The 20,481-nt window shown below is 41.5% G+C and overlaps 1 protein-coding gene and 1 non-coding gene across 6 annotated transcripts in view; one reads left to right on the top strand and one right to left on the bottom strand.

Annotated features, from left to right (window-relative positions):
* The window catches only part of vash2 (vasohibin 2), a 36,014-nt gene that overhangs the window by 2,250 nt on the left and 13,283 nt on the right, over window positions 1-20,481 (top strand). For 4 of the 5 annotated variants that reach the window (XR_004019164.1, XM_030721177.1, XM_030721175.1 and 1 more), the window contains exons 3-8: window positions 8,761-8,849; window positions 9,043-9,099; window positions 9,860-9,934; window positions 15,507-15,744; window positions 15,822-15,965; window positions 20,116-20,234. Coding sequence is in view for 4 of the 5 variants with exons in the window: in XM_030721177.1 (XP_030577037.1) it covers window positions 8,761-8,849; window positions 9,043-9,099; window positions 9,860-9,934; window positions 15,507-15,744; window positions 15,822-15,965; window positions 20,116-20,234 (722 nt within the window). In the remaining variant the exon portion in view is untranslated. Of the gene's footprint in view, window positions 1-8,760; window positions 8,850-9,042; window positions 9,100-9,859; window positions 9,935-15,506; window positions 15,745-15,821; window positions 15,966-20,115; window positions 20,239-20,481 lie in introns of those variants that run through there. The other variant, XM_030721179.1, reaches the window with a different exon arrangement.
* On the bottom strand, window positions 11,766-11,838 carry trnat-ugu (transfer RNA threonine (anticodon UGU)). Its single transcript has one exon. It is a non-coding gene; the product is annotated as a tRNA-Thr (tRNA).

Here is a 20,481-nt window from a genome sequence, read left to right on the forward strand (position 1 = left end):
ACTGTGCAGACTCTGCAGAGGTGCTACAGTTTGTTAGGTTAATGGGGAATGCCTCACTGTGGCAACTGGGATAGTCTCTAGTGCAACCCTGGTTGGATAAGTGGTTAAAAAAATGGATAGACAGTCTTAAATATTTATTGCATAGAGCAAAAAACAAAACAAAAAACAAATGAATTGTTGCTGACAGTAACTTTTGTAGAGCTGCAACCAATCGTTGTTATTCATTGTAACTTGTTTCCTTAATGAATCAAAGTGAAGCTCTGTTCCATTGTGAATCCTTGATTGCAGTTAGATGAATCTACGGCTTTATGGATCATTCATTAATATTGATAACTTTTTTTATAGGTATGTGTATCTGTCTTAAAATACTGTTACCTAACTGTGTTCTCTTAACTCCTGCTGCGAATACGGGTCCAACTTTAATGAGGAGTTTGTGTCTCCGAGTTGTCAGCATAATGGTTGCCTTAGGTGTTAATGTCAACCTGTTTTCACACTCTGTTGTTTCTCAGATACACACTCTCAGGTATACACATACACAAATGCATGGCATTACCATGACAACAGTAGTGCTAAATTGAGCCACCGTACCTGTCAGTTGAAGTTAGTTCTGCTTTTTGGATTTGTCACATTGTGTGTGACTCAGTGTCACTTCTGACACATACACACACACACACAGACACACACACACAGGCTTATTATCATAACTTGGCTGTTTGCAGGGTGTTGCATTTATTTTAAATATTTATGCACTGAAACAATAGATTCAGGCTAGAAAGAGAACTGAAAACACAATTATAGTGTAGGCTTGTAGTGGCATTGAGCTCTTCAATGACATGCTGTTCTACAGTTGAGATATATATATATATATATATATATATAGATATATATATATATATATATATAGATATATAGATATATATAGATAGATAGATAGATAGATAGATAGATATAGATATGGCTGCACTGCTATTCTAAGTTGTTCCATTTCTCATTACTGAGTAGCCAGTGAAAGACAAAAGAGTGTGAGAGTAGTTTATACATATATTCATCTTTGTCTGTTGCTTTTGAGGCCCCCCCAGCCCAGATTTTCCTCATAGTTTTCCCATCAGTGATTTGGATGAATGCTTGTTGTTTTTCGGGAAGAGGTGGGGTGGTGGTGGTGGTGGGGGGGGGGATCTGGTGGTTGTTTAACTCTGCTAATTGGCCATGTGGTCATTAGTGACCTGGTTGGCTGGCAGTGCCAAATTCTTTTACAGTGTTCTTGACAGAAGGACAACAGCAGGTTGTGAGTCAGTGCACACAAACAAACACACCAATAGAGATCAACCAGACATAGAGACTGCATATATATGTATTTTATTTATTTATTTTTTTGTATTTAAATGTAGAAATGTCCTGTATTGTTTCCACTAAAAAGAAAGAGATACTGTAATAATGGAGCTACTTGGATGAATGAATCAGACAGGTCTGTGTTTTTGGGCAGGTACAATACTCTACAGCTTGCAGTCGTTAGATGGGTAATAATTAATATTAACAAAAAGTAAATACATGTGTACATAAACAAATATATTTTTAAAACCTTCAAAATGATTGTGTTTTGTTTCTAATTTTTCATATTTCATGTCATATATCGTGTCTTACAAATAACCATTAAAATAAAAAGACAGAGCTGGACACACCAGGCCGCTCTGCTGGCTAATATAACTAATGTTAAGGATTACCAGTCAAATCTGATTGACCAATAGCTAAATAAATACATTTAACCTGTAAGTTACACTTCTTCCACCATTTCTGCTCTTATTTATTTCCGTGGATTTCGATCATTTCTGTCTCTTGTAAGGTCTTGTTTTGGTGTGTTATGCAGGTAGTTGCAATGACAGTTGGTTTCTGCTGCAGCACTGTTGATATGCAACCTGATACTGCTGCTGGTGTGTGTGTGTGTGTGTGTGTGTGTGTGTGTGTGTGTGTGTGTGTGTGTGTGTGTGTGTGTGTGTGTGTGTGAGAAGTATAAAACCAGTGGTTACCACAGATACAGTCACGGTTAACCCAGATGGGTTCAGTAAGTCTTTAGGCAGGGAAAGGGAACATGAGCGTGAAAAGGTTTTGTTTTCCTGTTAGGACCAACAGTGAAAGCCGAAACTTTGTAATTAACTTGTATTAATATGAATTTGATAATCTATGTTTATATGAAATTTGTAACAGCTGCTGTTTGTAAGATGTAAATCAGACAATGAGACCAACGGCGTGAAGAACACTTTTAATCACTGGATCATTTTGTAAAGAAATATCATGAAGTTTAGTTTCATAATGCAAACATGTGGCAGCTTGATATGATTTACACAATATAGGTCAGTGTTACTGTCACTGACCAGAATCCTCGTCACCATTCTCTGTGGCCTCATTAACAGAATACCACAGCGCCCAAATAATCCCTCTAATGCAATCTAGGTGCTGGATAATCTCTGAATACCAACTGGACGACCTAAAGGGCTTTTGACAGGGAAACAAAACAAGCGTAAACTCCTCAGAGCAAAGATCTCTGTTGTACAGCTAGAAAAAAATGTCTTTTAATTCAGAGTATAGTGTCTTTGAATGCTACAAGCCTTTGCAGTTTTACCTTTTCACTCATCTGAGTTGAGCTGAAACATTTTGGTAAGTCCTAAAAGCGCATCATGACGGGCTGAAGTTGCTGAAGCATGAGTCTGATTTCATTTCCTGTCATGTGTCCTGTTGTGCTACATCTGCGGCGGTCACTGGTCAGTGGCACATGAATTAATCTAACTGTACAGACGCTGTCACATGAGGGGAATGGTAAATTTGTTTTTCATTTCCTTTGCACTCCCATCTCCCCTGAAGCACCAGATATCCACAGACCTTGTTTCCTGGGTCAAATCTGGTTGGGCAGTCATGGCCTTTAAAAATGCACCCTCTTCTAAACTTGGCTGAAAGGTGAAAGGTAAATATGTCAGGTTATTACAGCAGACTGAATCCATTCACTAATATCCCACTAGTCAGTTTTATTTTGATTAGAGGCCAGAATCTGTTGAGAGTTGAGACAACTGATTATTGTTATAAAAATGGAGACATTTGATTGACATTTGATTGTGATTCTTCCAGTTTCAGTTCACTAATTTAAATCACTGCACTCTGCTGCCTTTCTCCCAGCTTTTACTGTATGCTGTTCTGTGCACTTTGGTCCTTACTAACTAACTGTAATTAATACTAACTGTCATCCAAGAACCTGAACCCAATGCTGTCCTGGATTGTGGATTTTACTCTATTGAGAAACACCTTAGCCTGGCTAACAGGTTGTCTTTAGCCTGTGTCAGTGCTTGCGTATGTTTAGCATCACCATTATGGTTGTGTGTGGACACTGGCTGCTTACTTAGGTTTACAAAACAACATGAGGTGACTGCAGCAAGATGCGAGTATCACGGTTGAGCTTATCTTGGACTCTTCATCTGTTGCCACTACTCAAACTAAATGCCTTGCAGCTCTGCAGGCCTGCTCTTGTGTAAGCAGCTACTTACCCACTGAGATCCGTGCTCCTGCCACTCTCAGTGAAACCTCATCTGGTCTGTTTCTGTCACCACTGGAGGAGAGCCTGTGGCTTTGCTGAGATGCGAGATCTTCTGGTTCTGGCCAGTGAGATGTGGCCCATCCGCAGGGCTACACCAGACCCAAAATTACATGTTTTATTCCACGGAGCTCGGCGCCTCATAGCAAGAAATCTGCTGGGTTTGAACCTACTGGTGCCTGAAGATTTTGCAGCAGTGTTGAGGAGAAAGATGTCCTTTTTTTAGTCTTTATTTTTGACAGGACACCTAGAGCAGGCAGAAAGGCAGGGAGCTCAATATGCAGGAAATGGCCCAGGGCAGAGTCAAACCCTGACCCTTGCAGCAGCCTTTCAGCATGTGGGTCACCTGCTCAACCCAGCGAGCCACACCGATGCCCCACACCTTTGCTTTTTAAGCAGGTTTACAGACACATCTTTTCATTGACCAGAAAAAGCGATAAGTATTCTCAAATGTTTTTCATCAAGTTTTTCAGGGGAAAGATTGTTCTGAAGTTCAATCCTGTGACAACAGGATTTATTTATTTTGGGTAGCCTTAAGAGATTATAGTTAAACTAGACGTTTTTAGCATTGCCACAGCAGAACGACCTCAGTGACATAACATGTTAGTACCAAGAAAGCAGGAAAAAATCCACAGCTGTCAGGTTGCCACAATTATTATATTTTTGTGGGAGATCTCAGGGTCAGAGTGAAGCAGAGTTACAGACAGAAATGTCTGTAATTCAGAGCAGAAATGTTTTGGCTTGGACACTGATACATATGGACGCCTGCCAGCGAGGATTAGTGTAGACAGATGTGCTCTGAAGAATTACAGACAGCAGCAGTAATCTTCCAGAAGGTGTTTTTTTGTGTGATTACCACAGTCCTGCAGCAGATACAGGCTACAGTTAAGTACTGCTGTCTGCAAGTCTTCAGGGAAGGCCGTCTGTACTTCTTATACAACCAAATAAAAAGAAGCAGGTCTTATGCTGAGGATTAATCATCAGTGTCACACACACACACGCGCAGACACGCACGCAGAGAAAAAGGCATTCCTGGGGATGTCCCCCTCTGAAGACAACAACAGGAAATATGACCTGTGTTTCTCCCACGTACCATCTTGCTTTGTCGTTTTTAATATTTAATGCACACACAGCAAAAGTGCTTTAAAGGTTGTAGAGGACACTGCTGTCTGTAGTGTCTGTCACCTTAGAATTACCCAGAATGCATCAATGATGCAGAAGCACTCATATTTTGAAGGCTGTCTTTTACTTACAGCACCAGGCAGCCTGGATAGATGAATGAATTTGTACTTGTTAGCTTTGCTTTAATAATTTGTTAGCGGTCGCTGACCCCGTTATTTATGCCATTGATTTTGTTTTGCTCAGCTTACTCTTGTCCGCTTCCTCTCCTCTTCCACACAAACTTCTACCCCCCATCCCCCGTTTCCATTAAAAAATGTAAAATTCAAAAACCAAGGAGGTCGTTATGCCTTCCCTGTCTCCCATTTTGGGACCGCAGTCCTCGAGTCCCGGCAGAGGGAACGTTTAGACCCGGTGGATGTAAATGACCTGAGTCTGCGTGCTGCCTCTGGACTGTAGAGGTGGAGAAAAAGCATATTAGTGAAGATGAGGAGGGTGGACAAGGTGGTAAGAGAGGATGGAGAAAAACAGGGCGTGGCCAAAGGGGAAACGATGAGAGAAAAGAATGAAGTGAGGAGGAAAAAGCAAACTGTAAAGACAGAAGAAGGAAGTGTGGGGAAAAGATCAGTGAAGAGTGATATGAGAGGAAAACAGGAAAAGAAGCAGTGACAGATTAATTCCCAGTCTTAACTGAGGCTGTGAACTGATGCTCTCCAAGCTGAACTCTTAATGGAGAGGGGAAAGGTCACCGTTTCCTGACGCTGTTTGCTGCCTATAGTACAATTTAGTTAATATAGTGTGGTATATATTGTACATACGCCCAATACGATTGCTTCATGCAGGAGGACATCAAGCTGTGAAAGTCACCATCTTCATTTTGCTGCAGCGAGGAGAACAGAAGAGAGGGGAGGATGATAACGGAGAGATCACCACTCCTCTCACTCCCTGACCCAGACAAAAGCAGCTTTAGTGTGTGTGTGTGTGTGTGTGTGAACTGCTGTAGCTGCTGTATTACGCCTTAATAAGGATTTCACTACACAAGAGATTATGTGGTAGTAAAACCTGCTATTTACTGGTTTTGGCCAGCTGGTGGACTGGTTTATGGACCATCATTTCTGTGTCAGTGTTGACGACTGCTGTGTGTTTTGTTTTTGAGTCTTCAAGTTTTCAAGTTTTGGGTTTCATGTTTTGAGTTTCTTTGTGTAGTTGGTCCCCATCCAGTCTATTTTTTGTGTTAAAGTATAGCTCAATAAAACTAAGTACTTATTCGGCTCTCGCCCTGAGGTCCTCCCTGCCTTGCCTGCACTAGCCGTGACACAGAAAACCATTCACACCTATGGACAATTTAGAGTCACCAATTAACCTAACCCCAGTGACTGCATGTCTTTGGACTGTGGGCAGACACCCACACAGACACGGGGAGAACATGCAAACTCCACATAGAAAGGTCCGGAAAGGTGGATTTGAACTCAGACCTTCTAGATGTCCTTCTAGCTGTGAGACAGCAGCGCTAACACCACGCCACCGTGCCGGGTTTGGCACATTTTCAAAACTTTCCAACTGGCCACCATCAGCCCATCAAGCGGTGATTGTGTGGCTGTGTGTTCAAAGATGGGAGAATCAGCTGTTTTGAGTCGACTTTGTTTTAAATCGTGGAATATCGACAAGCCAAGGGACGTGATGCAATCGGATGTAGATTCACTGAAATGGGGAAATGAGGGCCAAACAAATATACTTTATAGTGTTTATTGACGTGTTTTCATTTAATTTAAGCTGTATGGCCCACATATTATTTCACATAAAACCCCTGAGCTGGTCCAAAGTAAAAGCACGTTGATCATGTCAGTTTAGCTGTGCCTAGTCTTCTTCCTTCATTTTGAGATTGGGCACAAAGAAATATATCATGTTGCAGTCTCATATCTCCTTTAATTTGGACGTCTCTGTTCCTTGTGTATTACTCCTGTTAGTGTGTGGATCAGAATATCAAAATGATAATGCAAATTATAGATGGTAAATGGTTGCACGTCCCTCTCGTGGAATCTCTGTGCTCCTGTGTGTCATAGAAACGCCCTTGTTGGTCTGACCTGCTGCCACTCTCAGGCCTCCATAAATGGCAGTTCAGGCCACACTCTGCACATTCCTTTAAAAAAAGGAATCAGGAGGAGCACAGCAAGCCCGAACAACACCAAAGTGCACCTCACGCCAGCGGCCATGATGTCACCTTTGGAGCGTTTTTGTCACCTTTTCCCTGGTTCACATGAAATACAATGTCCCGCATATACAACCTAAAACATTTGGTGGTTTTGGTGGAAAAATTTGCCATATGTGGCTGAGACTGTGCCTGACACCAAAATGGAGAACGGAGTACTGAAGAAAGTACTCTGTACCCTAAATTCAACAGTGATAACATGATAAAAATGTCCTTCCGAGCACATTTATCTAATCGCCCAGCTCAGGTATTGACCCGCATCACAGTGTCACTCTGCTTGCTATGACAGCAGCAGTGATTAAATTAAAAATCTGTTTATCATGCCTGAAGTGAAGAATGTGGATGAAATACCTCCTGTGCAGGAAAAAACTGGGCTGTACTTATAGTCCTCGTTTACCCCAACGACTGTGGAACAAATAAATGAATAAAACAAAGTTTTCTGACTTCTTTCTTTGTAAATCCTTCTTTATGGAAAATAAAGATGTGAGAGACAGAAAATACTCCAACATGTGGAGCTCTGTCACCATATTGTTCTGTTGTCCTCCTTTTCACTTCCCCCTTTATGCTGTAAATAAAGAATGGAGCAAAAACCCACAGGAAATGATAGGGCTTGTGCTATGGTTCACCCTTCCTACACACACACACACACACACACACACACACACACACACACACACACACACACACACACACACACACACACACACACACACACACGTATTTACAGCACACAGGCCTGTGTGTGAGGAAGTTTTGGCCTGTAGTTGAGCCTGACTCACCCTCTGCTGGTGTGGTCATGTCCTTTCGTGTATCCACATCTGCAGCCACTGTTTCCTCTTTGTAGCGGTTCTTGTTGAGGTGAAGCAGCTGCAAAAGCAGCAGTGTGAGTTTATTTTCACCACGTGCCTCTTTTTACAGTGTGGGTGTCTGTGGGTGTTGAGGTGGTGCAAACCGCATGACCTTGATACCTTGAGTTAGAGACTGGCTCATGTCATTTGTCATCTTCTCATATTATTTCCTGTGGTTCACCACGAGGGATCTTCCTGGCAACTAATTTAATATCCATCTGAACAGGAGGAAAAACAACATCTGACTAATCAACCAAACAGCAAGAAAAACGTCAGCAATGAGCAGAGTGTTGGTATACATTTCTTCAGTAGTGATTGGACCAGAGTTCAGTCTCCATACAGACAGTTGTCTTATTCCCCATCTAGGCCATCTCAGGTGGGGTAGGAACACCTCAGAAACAACAGTTAACTGGTTTTATTAAATATAAATGTACATCATTAGCTCAAGTCACTAGCGACGGCAGGAATGTTTAATCACTGAGCCAACTGGTCACACACTTCCCGACTCGTAACTGTGAACTAAATGATGGCGTTTGTTCTGGTGCTCACAGGAATAAACGTGTTGCCAGACACTGTCAAAGAACAGTTAATATTTCATCATCACATTTATTGATTTCCACTTCACATATAAGACTTTTGTTATCTGTATTCATTGTGAGACAGGGGTGTGTTTCCAATGTGACGTCTGTTGCTTAAAAATAAGCACAGTTTTAATGAAACTACTGAATTGTACCACTGGCAGCTTCGGCTGCATGAATTCAGATCTGCAACATTAAATTAATGTTCTTTAATGTGACGTTAATATGTGGGTGTGCCTGTTGGAGGTTGTTTCTTTTCCAGCCGCAGCGGAGCATCGGTGTGTGTCAGCTGCATGAGATGCAGTGAGTCACGGCACATTAGGAATGCAGCTTTTTAAAGATGGTGGAAGGTGGTTTTGGGGGCTCTGAGTGTTACCACATGTTGATTTACTGGAATGTCTCTAATGTTCTCTCGATTTCTCTCTCCAGCATCCAGTTCCCTCAATTCCAACCTTCAAACCATCCATGTCGGTCCCAGACTGGCTGGTGGCCGTCCAGAACTTCATGAAGGCTCTGCAGTATCCTTTAACACAAACACAACAGGCGTGACAGTATAGGCTGTTATCTGTCAGGTGAAGCTGGTTCTCATCTCATCTGTGGTTCTTACAGGCTTTTAATTGATCACCACAATCAGGAGCGCGGTGTCCGTATGAACTGAGGCACATCGTTGAAGTGTTGTGAAGATGCTGTTGTCCTTAACATTTCTGTTAGATACAACCACACAGGAACACAGTTCTTTGAGATCAAGAAGAGCCGTCCGCTGTGTGGGTAAGTGAACTGCAGCTTTGACAAATGCATGAAACAACCTGATAGCACCTGTCCAGGGTGAACCCTGCCTCTTGCCCTGTGGCAGCTGGGGTAGGCTCCAACCCCCCTGTGACCCTGAAAAGGTTAAGTATAAGTAGATGGATGGATGGATACTTTTCTTTATTTTTATAATAGATATTGAACTAACAGAGAGCTCCATCAGTAAAAAGTTAAACTTAAATAATTTAACTGTAAATCGGGGCCGCTGAGCGTGTGCTGATGGGGCTCCTTGGCTGTGGAATGACCCAATGACCTTAGGAAATCCCCTTTGCCTCATCAGCATCTTCTTTTAAATCACTGCTGAAATCTGTGGCCCCTTGAGGATACGGGAAAAGCCAAAAGTGGCTCCTTTAATATAGATTTGATCTTTTTTTGACACTCTTAGCTTAAGCCCATCCATTCTTTTAATTTGCATTTTAAAACTTAATCATTCATCATAGTTGAGTCACATTGAATCTTATTCTTACTTCGACGTTGCACTTGAGTCTTGCATGGCCTGTTTTAACTGATTTATAATTTCATCCTGCACAGAGACGGCCCTCAAGGCTGAGAAAGAGAGAAAACAAAGAAAATATGTCTGAAATACAACCAGATTTGAAAATGGCTTTCTTGTATTGTTTTTTCCCCTCTTCTTCTTTTTGCTGTCTTCCTCATCTACCTACCTTCCTGCTTCCTCTTCCTCCCTTTCCTTCCTCTTCCTCTTCCTCTCCTCCTCGTTCAGGTTAATGGAAACAGCGAGAGAGATGATCAGGGAGTCTTTACCAATCAAATGCCTCGAGGCTGTCATCTTGGGAATGTATCCTTTCCTGCGGACACACACACACACACACACATCAAGCAGGCCAAAAGGTTATTTTGTTATCTGTGGGTGAAATCGATCAGACGTGCTGCTCTAATGTCCTAATGCTCCCTCCTCCTCGCCGCCGCCGCTCTTTCCAGCGCTTACCGTGTTGCTTGGCAACAAGCCCACTTCAAAGTTTACCCTCCCCTCATATTCACAAGCTCAGCGTCATCCGAACTGAAAGCAGCAGTGTGTGATTTATTTATTTTCACCAGCTTCTCCATTTCATTTTTTTTGTTTTTACAGTCCCTTGAAAACCAGTTTGGTTTTTGGTGAAACTAGAATTAGAATCGTTGACGCTCACAAAGCAGGAGATAGACAGGAGATACAGTGTTTCCAAGTGTCACGAACTGGACTGAAAAGTATCAAGAAATTCAAACAAGCACGGCGGTATGGAATTATATTTAGGTCAAATGTCACGCGCGAGAAAAAAAAAAAACATAATTCACACAAATAATTAAATTTTGCGAGCGCAGGTATTCAGTCCCCGCGAGTAAATTCAACAAACGGCGCGTGCAGAGCTCAGCAGTGTTAGAGCGACTTACACCGTGGCAGCAGCACCAGCGCTATTTTAAACCGTATTTGTTTACAATTTGGAAAGTAAAGTTTTTCAGTAATTCTGTCCTCATCTTATGTATGCACTCCTAATCTCTGTCTGGGTTTTGTGCATGGATTGAGACTTACTGGTAGTTCAGTTAAATTTTACATACTGTAGTTAACTTGGCAAACTCTAATGGAACAACAGGCTGGATTTATGCAAACTCTGAAGTGCTAATTAAGATTAAATGTGTTGGGGTCAGCGTCAACACTGATCTCGTTTGTTTGGCAGTTCAGCCTCGTTCAGCTGCTGTTCCCATCTGTCTGATTCAGAATTGTTGAAATGGTCATTTTATTACTTCTGTCTGTGATTACGTTTTTGTCAGATCAAAAGTGACATTTTTCATATATTTAAGATATATTTTAAGTATATAGTGTGCTGTGGTGAGTTAAAACTCTTTCAGAAGGGGTGTCACAGCCGCGTGATGGTTAGCACCATTGCCTCACAGCAAGAAGGTCCTGGGTTCGAATCTTCTCTGCGTGGGGTTCTCTGGGCACTCCCCCGTCCTCCCACAGTCCAAAGACATGTATGAGGTTAGGTTAATTAGTGATTCCACATTGACCACAGGTGTGAATTGTTGTCTCTGTGTGATTAGTGACCTTTCCAGGGTGCACTGCGTCTCTTGCCCTATGACAGTAGTGACAGCTGAGGAATGGATGATCTATAAAACCCACTACATTGCATTATTAAATGTTTCCTGATTGGATTCATACAGTTTACAAAATAAAACAAAACATATTAGAATTGTCCCAGTGCAACCAAAAATTCTAAGCAGCAGGTCAGGAAACTAGGACTTGAGCGCTCCAGCAGATGAGAGATTTCGCTCCCCTTCTGTGAACCGATGGTCCAGTTTTGCATGTGCTAGTTTCATAGTTGCTTTTCTCGAGGGTTGTCAGGGTGACAGCTGACAGTGACTTTAACTGAGACTGGCTTTAGTCTACAGATGAAAGGGAGAGAGAGAGAGAAATGGAGGGTATGTAGAGCTCTGTGGAAAGAGAGGCTGAGGGGGAAAAAGTGACAATTATATGAGAGTGGGGTTTTTTTTTCTATCTGCTTCATGCCCTTGCAACAACCTTACGGTGACATTTAGAACGAGACAATGTACAGTTGTGTAACGCTGCCTTTGGTTGTTATGATGTCGGGACGGACGGGAAAATCTTTAAAAAAAAAAAAAAAAAAGAAGGAGCCAGGCCCCAGCGAGAATTGAACTCGCGACCCCTGGTTTACAAGACCAGTGCTCTAACCACTGAGCTATGAGGCCTCACCTGGTGTCAAAGGTGAATGATCTGCATTTTAAATGTCAACCAAGGCCACACGGAGTAGTAGACACACCCTCCTTGGGCGTCAGCTATTGTTGAGATAATGCACTACCAACCTAACCAGTTGACTTTGGAATGACATAAAGCACTGACTCCTAGGCTGAGCTGGACTTCTCTCTTAACTCCAGCACAGCTAAAATACAGTGACATAAATAACCTGTATGGATCCACTGCATTATAAAACAAGGATGACCTAATCTCATTCACACACATTCACATAGCTGATAATTTAAATATTCAAAACAGTTCATTCAAGAGTGAAACTGTGAGGAACGGCTGGAAAGGCCAGACAGAAAAGCAGAGAAGGAAACAGGGATGAATGGGCGCTGTTGTAGGCTGTGGTAGTTGGAGCTGGCTGGCTTTGGTCCGTCCTCCCCCTCTGGTTCCTTTTTCTTCTATGTTATCAGTGATCTGAATTCTCTCCAGGATATGCAGGGTTTATCTTGGGTCAATCCATCTCTGTGTGTGTGTGTGTGCGTGTGCGTGTGTGCGTGTGCACGACGTGTCTCATTGTATTAACCGTCACTGACTGGTGCCTTGCAGAGTAAGGCTAGAGCACAAAGCAGCCTCCATCTGAATGATGATTGTAAAACTCAGTTATTTCTAAAGATCAAAATAATGTAGCAAAATCTGACATTGTACAATATATGAATACTGCATGAAGCACTTAATATAAAAAATATATCAATATAGGATATTTAGGGGTCTTATTGCTTGTCTGAAAACGTTCCTGAAAAGCCTTCAGTTGATCCGGAACGCTGCAGCGAGTGCTGACAGGGACTAGAGAGCGCATACTCTCTACTTTTAAGATTAGGCTTCAAACTTTCCTTTTTGATTCAGCTTATAGTTATAGATCAGGTGACCCCGAACCCTCCTGCTGGGGGGGGTTCCCATGATGCACTGAGTGTTTCTTCTTCACTCACCTCCTTTCGCCACTCTGCACCTCATCAATAGTTATTATTAATCGCTATATAAATAAAATTGTATTGAAAACTGAATTGAAATTTCAACTAAGAAGCTTTATGCAGTACTCTTGAAAAGACTGTTTCCTAAACAGCTGCTCAGTAAATTCAGAGAATATAAATTTGTTCATGAAGAAGCTTCTGACTCGAATAAAACTCTGTACATACATAAAGCGTTATCTTTAATCTTACACTGACATGGAAACCTGAGGAAGGGAGGGTGGAGGATTGGAGAGGGAAGGGAACAGAGGAATGGTGAGAACCTTAATCTGAACGTTGTCACTGCATTGAGTTTTATAATAAGATTTGTCAGGTACCTCTGCTTTTCAGGAACAGAACAATGAGCTATGTCTTAGAACGTGCCTGCGGGGCACAGAAACGAGTCCGTCGAGGTTCGTTTTCATTTTGCTTTGGAGTCGACAGACGGGTGAGTAGTGCGAGATGGTGATAGGTGCCCTTGTAGTCACAGGCTCAGTCAGTGTCGCATGTCCTCTGGCACAGGAAGTACGCCTGTCTAATCAACCATTCATTAGCAAGAAACAGCAGGGTGTGTTGTGTGTCTGCAGACTCTGTGTATGATTTTCATGTTTGTATTCATTCTGGGGGAATAAATATTGATGCAATATGAAACAGTCACAGGGCTCTTTCTGAGGAAATTAAAGCCGACTCCAAACACGAACATTTGGCATCCAGACATTCCCGTCATTGGTAGCTGAGTCCTTTTTTTTTTTCTTCTTTTTTGCTAAAGAAGAAACAGACAGAGCTGAAAGTATTACACTAAACTCAGAAAAACTGCTGACTAAGTGAACATGTAGAGATATCTTTTGAATATTTTGTGTGTCTTATAATCTCAACAGCACCTCACCTAAAGATAATGGCTGCATTGGGATTTCAGCTGTATTTACATGATTGCAAATGTTGAATGATAACTAAGATGCAAAGTTAGAAACCGATGCTCTCTAAAGCCTTACTGCTCACTCAGAGCTCTGTGCCTGTGCCAGGAAGCAAAGCAGTGACATCTATAGATGTTTGCCACTGAAAGGATATACAAAGTTGCTAAATATAGCAATAAAATTGCCACGTTTGCATCAGTGAGATGAACTGAAGTGTGGTGATCTCTTTTGTGAGTGAGAGGGCTGTGAGGTGGACCAGCTGAGCCATATATGTCCACTGTAAAACATAAACAATATTTGAGCCCTGAACCTACTGAACAAATTAAGATTTAAATTTGTCTTTCTTATGTCATATCTTTATTTTGATGATAAAAACAAAAGCCCATTCTTAACACATGCAACTCTATTTTAACTGTACCATTAATTCATGATGGCAGTCGATGATAGTTTTTCTGTTATTGGCTGTAATGCCGCTGGTATGTGTGTATCCTTCCAAGCACTGAGGTTTAGCCACTTGGCCAGTACGCTGACTGTGGAGGTTTTGGCGGTTTCTTCACTCAGCAGTCCGCCCAACCCTGTTTAGGTCTGCGCTCTGCTTTAAAACCACAGGCTTCCCTACACGGCCGAGACGCACACTGAAGCACGTCGGTATGTACGTGTCATCAGTGGTCTAGTTGTGTGGATGGCCCTTTGTGAATATTTATTCACAACACAGCAGTGTTGTGGCATCCGGGCTGGTGAAGTGATGGACGTGTGCTCTAACCAATGGCCGGCTTCCAGCCGCGGGCAGAATAGGGCAGATGGCTGCCGACTGGCCCCCAAAGACATCGTCCAGATCTGTCCGTCTCTGTATGGTTGAACAGATTGCTACAGTTGTATCCAAGTCAGCATGAAGATGTGCAGTCCACAGTATGAGAACTGTCTAAAAATAGATTCAGTTATTTACTGAAAATTTGATCTTTCACATGCATTAAAGCTGTTTTCTTTTTCTTTTTTTTAGCCATCAGGCAGCGACTCTTCAAGAAAGGTCTATTATATAGAATCCAACTGGAAAACCAGCCTAACTTACTCAGATGATGACCTCAGTAAACACTTTCCTCATGGTTTATGGTATCAGTGGGTAGTCTTGAGTTTCTCTTCAAACAGCATGGTGTTTAGTTTGTAAGTTGTGGTGTCAAATAGATGATAAAGAAGGGTGTGTTTCGTGTTTCTGGGCGTGACTTAAAATACGATTGAGTCGTTATTGTATGAGCGTGCAGTCGAATCCCGCCTTCGGTTTTGACGTCTTGCTGAGTCACTGGGTTCAGCAGACTTATGAACGTATGTGTGTCGTGTCCTTTGTGCCAGACAGATCATCTCTGCCTCTGTTTTCCTTGTTGAATAAATGCAAACACATCAGTGAACTTGACAAATCCAGTAAGACAGAAGGAGCTGCACAAACCCACATGAGCTCACAAACTCTGTTCAAATTTATTTACCCTGTGATATTTTCATAGTGTGGGCCTTCTGAGAGTCGGACTGAATCTCATTGTCACAAGCTGCTGTGCTGCCTCTGCTGTGACAAATCCAAACAAATTCACTTTTTCTCTCAGGTTTGTGCTCAAAGGTAGGTAATTTTCAGGGTTTGTAGCAACTCCAAAAGTGTAGAAAAATGAGTGAATATTATTTTACCCCAACAAATCCAGTAAAGTGTGCATTATGTTTTTAAAAATCTAAACCTCCCAGAGCCTTCCTTAATTCTGCACTGTTGACCAGCTACCTGACCAATGGGCTTACGTCTCTCGAGCGTTTCCCCATCAGCTTTAAGACCCAGTTTTCAGGTCACTGCTTTCACCATGTCGTGCTGGGCGTCTACTGCAACGGCCGCTATGGGTCGCTGGGTATGAGCCGCCGCCAGGACCTGATGGACAAAGCGCTTACCCACCGAACTCTTGGAGAACTGGTGGCTGAATTTGAGAACTCCTACAAGAGATACCAGCACACACTAAAGAAGGTAAAGGATAGAGATGGAGGGAATGAATTAAGTTACAAAGGTAGGAAAGAGTCTTTTAACACATTATATGCTTCCAGGTGAAGATCGGCTTGTACGTGCCTCATGACCCCCACATCTTCCAGCCAATCGAATGGAAACATTTAGTGCTGAATGTGGCCCGACTGGGAGCTCAGGAGATGAAGAAAGAGCTGGAGAAACATGGGCGGGACATGAGGATGAAGGTATATTTTATTTATGGACATACTCAAGTTTTTGTCCAGGGTATTTGTCTCTGTATTCTGTATATATCTGTATGGGATGTCTGTAATTTAGATTTGTAAATTATGATTATATATTGATGAATATAACACTTTTTTAGTAGTAGTATAGTTCATAACTAATATACTATATTACACTTTGGAGTGAGAGAAGGTGAATCTTGGAGTGTGGGGGAGATTTCATCACCCCCACATCACCTGACCTGTCGTCCTGGCTCCCCCTTGCCGTAGCATTTGTGTTGTCTCTAGGTGTGATAGCATAGTTAGACAAGGTCGTCAGATAAGGTTCCTCAACACCTGACTTGTTAATCATGTATGTATGTATCAATCATGTATTTCTCATTCACTATTTCAAGGTTTAGTTAGCATGGGGGAGTCAAGCCTGGAAACCCTTACTAGAAGTATGCCATGGTTGGGATTCAAACCCCTGACAACTTGCTCCAAAGACTGTAATGTTACCACTACACTATTCTAGCTGCATTGGTGCACCTTGAAAAAAGAATATATATATATATAAAAAAAATAAATAAATACATTTAAAAAAAAATGAGAATATTTTATTTATTTATATATATATATATATATATATATATATATATATAAAAAATAAAAAAGCAGTCTGTGAGACAGTGATGCAGTATATAGTGTACTGCATGTCAGCAAGTTATGTAGGTCAGCAAAGTTGCAGCTGTCTCTCTCTCTCACTTTCTCTCTCACACACACACACAGGTCAAATGCAGTGTGGTTTATGAGCCTGTGGTATAATCTGCTGTACTCCAAAGAATGTGAAGTTATTATAGAGTTTGTTTGTGTGTGCACAAACTCAATTCAAAAAGCTGTAAAAGTCTCATAAATCCATATTTTATTCACAATAAAGCATAAAAAATACATTAGCTCAAATTCAAAATGAGTTAATATTTTTAAGATGATACATTTTCTCAGTTCAAGACAGTGTGAGGTCATTTTCTTTGGTCCAATGATTACAGCTTCATTTTAGAAACTATATTTTATGTAAAAGTAGAGCTGTTAGTCTTTTTGGCAGTCATATATTTTCAGTCATATATATATATATATATATATATATATATATATATATATATATATATATATATATATAATATTAGGGGTGGGACTCGATTAAAAAAATTAATCAAATTAATTACAAGCTTTGTAATTAATTAATCGAAATTAATCGCATTTCAATATTTGACATGAGAAATATTAATTTAAGTTTAGTTGATGAATAAATCAATATACATAAGCTTATTTTCCCACCAGTCTGCTACACAGACCAATGAAGGGTGGAAGTGCTCCTGTGATAAGCAAACTCCTGAAATTAAAGTTAAGCATCATAACTGGATAGTTTTATTCAACATTAATGTCTCACTTGTTATAGTTGGAAATTAATCATTCTCTCAGCTGTATTCCTTGATGTTGAAATGTGTTATGCTTGTTTTAACAGCTTATTTTGAATTAAAGACTTAAAATTAAACCACAAAAAGGAGAAAAAGTTCGTTCTCCGTTTAACAGCTGCTTTTACACAGCTGTGCTTCACACTCACGGTTGCTAGGCGACATGAGCTACGCAGAGGTGACGGCAGCTGATATGAAGGCTAGCTGCTCACTTCCGGCCTTTGTGGTGTTCGTGGGCTGCGAAAGACGTGGGCCGGGTCCTTCGCAGGATGCAGCCCCTAATTTGGACATTGTGCGTCGATATAATTTGTATGCCGGGAACTCGCGCACTGAGAAACTTTCCACGGTGCAAAGTGCGATTAAAATGCGTTAAAATTTTTAACGCGTTAATTTCCCCGTAATTAATTAATCGAAATTAACGCGTTAAAGTCCCACCCCTAATATATATATATATAAAATCAGAGCGCTTTGAGTGCTCTGATTGAGTAGAAAAGCGCTATATAAGAACTAGTCCATTTACCATATATGATGAGCTCATAGATCGCCTTCTCAGACACACAGGAACTTCCCCCACCTGCTTGTGAGGGGCAGCCAATCCGAAGCAAGCTGGGTTATAGAGATGGAACCTGAAATGGCTTTTTTCAGACAGAGCATGAACCAAAGGGCTGCATCAACGCTCACATATAAGATAAACAGGAATTCTTCTGAATTATGAATAATGCAGAGCTAATGTGGTGCAGTCCAAATGTTTTGAGGTTGTGGTTAACATAATTAAGCACGGTCATCACAAAAAGTCACATATTGTGTGTTTGAGTGCAAAGCACTCATAGCAGTGCTGCAGATGGGCTTTTATTGGCTCACACATAAAGAAGCAAAAAACTACAATTTTACCTACAAGGAGTTCTCATAAACATAAAGATTACAAAAGCATCAATTTCTATGTAGACGTAACATTCAGAAATTAAAAACATAGAAACAGATCAGTGTGTGTGTGTAATGCTATCACAAGCACATGACGAACACAACCAGCTGCAGGATATGAGCAGCTCTCTTTGCTGCATTCAGGAAAGTTTGTCATCCGTTTCTTTTTCCTCCTGCTGAGATCTTAATGATAGCTTCCAGTTGCTGCTTGATACACTAAGAATGCCTCATTTGTAGCTTTGAACTGTATTGTCTGCATGATTCATCTGTCACAACAGTGAGGAAGATTAAAAAATAGACAAAAAAACACACATTATCACACACATTTTTCTCCTGCTCCATCCATCATGTTGACGCTTTGTTCCCTGCAGCTGATCAGCAGCAGTTGTTGTTGTCTTCATGCTAACATAACTGCTATAAACTGAAATGCTAAAAGTTCAGTGATTTTTTTTTTGTAAGTAGGAAAGCCGGGTGTGAACAGTCATATATGTCGTACCAAACTGTTCTCTCTCACTGCTCAGTTTATAATGATAGCATTAAAAAATGCTATCATTATAAACTGAATGCATTTCCAGTGGTGTCTGCAAGAATCCTGACATTGAGCCTACACCCAGTAAACGACTTTTTAAAAAAAAATTATTCTTCAATTTTCAATTCAATTTAATTTTATTTATATAGTGCCAAATCACAACAAACAGTTGCCTCAAGGCGCTTTGTATTGTGGGTAAAGACCCTACAATAATACAGAGAAATCCAACAGTCAAAACAACCCCCTATGAGCAGCACTTGGTGACAGTGGGAAGGAAAAACTCCCTTTAACAGGAAGAAACCTCCAGCAGAACCAGGCTCAGGGAGGGGGGGGAGGTCATCTGCTGTGACTGGTTGGGGCTGAGGGGAGTGAGACAGGACAGAAGACACACTGTGGAAGAGAGACAGAGATTAATAATAATTAATGATTAAATGCAGAGTGGTGTATAAACAGAGTAAAAGAGGTGAATGAACCCCCCAGGAGCCTAGGCCTATAGCAGCATAACTAAGGGAGGGTTCAGGGTCACCTGATCCAGCCCTAACTATAAGCTTGATCATAAAGAAGTTTTAAGCCTAATCTTAAAAATAGAGAGGGTGTCTGTCTCCTGAATCCAAGCTGGGAGCTGGTTCCACAGAAGAGGGGCCTGAAAGCTGAAGGCTCTGCCTCCCATTCTACTCTTAAGTATCCGAGGAACCACAAGTAAGCCAGCAGTCTGAGAGAGAAGTGCTCTGTTGGGGAATAGGAAACATTAATTAATATTCACTGAGATATTTTCAGCGATACTTCAGTGATTGCCTTCGCCTGATACTGCTCTGTTAGCCTCACCCGGCAGTTTTTGCACTCCAGTGTGAACACATGGCAACTGTAAAGAAATGACTTTTTACTTATTCATTGCAATTTGCATACAGTTTATCCATCAGAACTACCAGATACAGTTTGAGCAGAGAAAGAGCATCATTAGCATCCAGTTAGACTTCAGTCTTCTAGTTGTGGTGTAATCTCCTCCAGCTTGTGAATTTCTTTTCTTTCTGTTTTTTTGTGACTCGATGTAGGATGTGAGATGGGGGGGTTAATTGTCAGCACACTGACGTAAAATCAAACCAGCGAGTGAAAAGAAAACGAAAAGTTCTGCTGGTCTGCAGGGCGCTGCGAAAACTTTGTGCATTACTGTGGTTCAGTGTTCTGATCAAAAATATTAATTAAAAGAGAATAAAGTGGAAATTTTACTGTTGTTGACTCATTTTTTTTGAAGATCCTGAAATCGTCCAGTGCCCAGTCACCAATCAAGGAGCGCAGCCGGGGGAAGTCCTTATCGCCACGCCGTCAACAGAGCAGCCCCCAGCGACGCTTCCCACACCGCAGAGACAAATCGTGAGTGCCTCCCATCGCTTGACTGTTTGTTGCTCAGGGCGCTTGTTGTCTTGTATCCTCAGTTTCCACTGTTTAAGCAGCTAATGACATCCTTAAAATACAGAGGGCTTCCACACTTAGAAGCGAGTTAATCACCACTGCTGGCAGCTGGTGTTTGTCAGCCTTTATGTGGTACCTCCATCTGCCCCCCCCACCACCACCACCACCTCATCTTCTCTTTCTAAAGGTCTGCTCTTCAGGTCCATGA

Source organism: Archocentrus centrarchus, chromosome 24 (genome assembly GCF_007364275.1).
Source record: "Archocentrus centrarchus isolate MPI-CPG fArcCen1 chromosome 24, fArcCen1, whole genome shotgun sequence".
Lineage (NCBI taxonomy): Eukaryota > Metazoa > Chordata > Actinopteri > Cichliformes > Cichlidae > Archocentrus > Archocentrus centrarchus.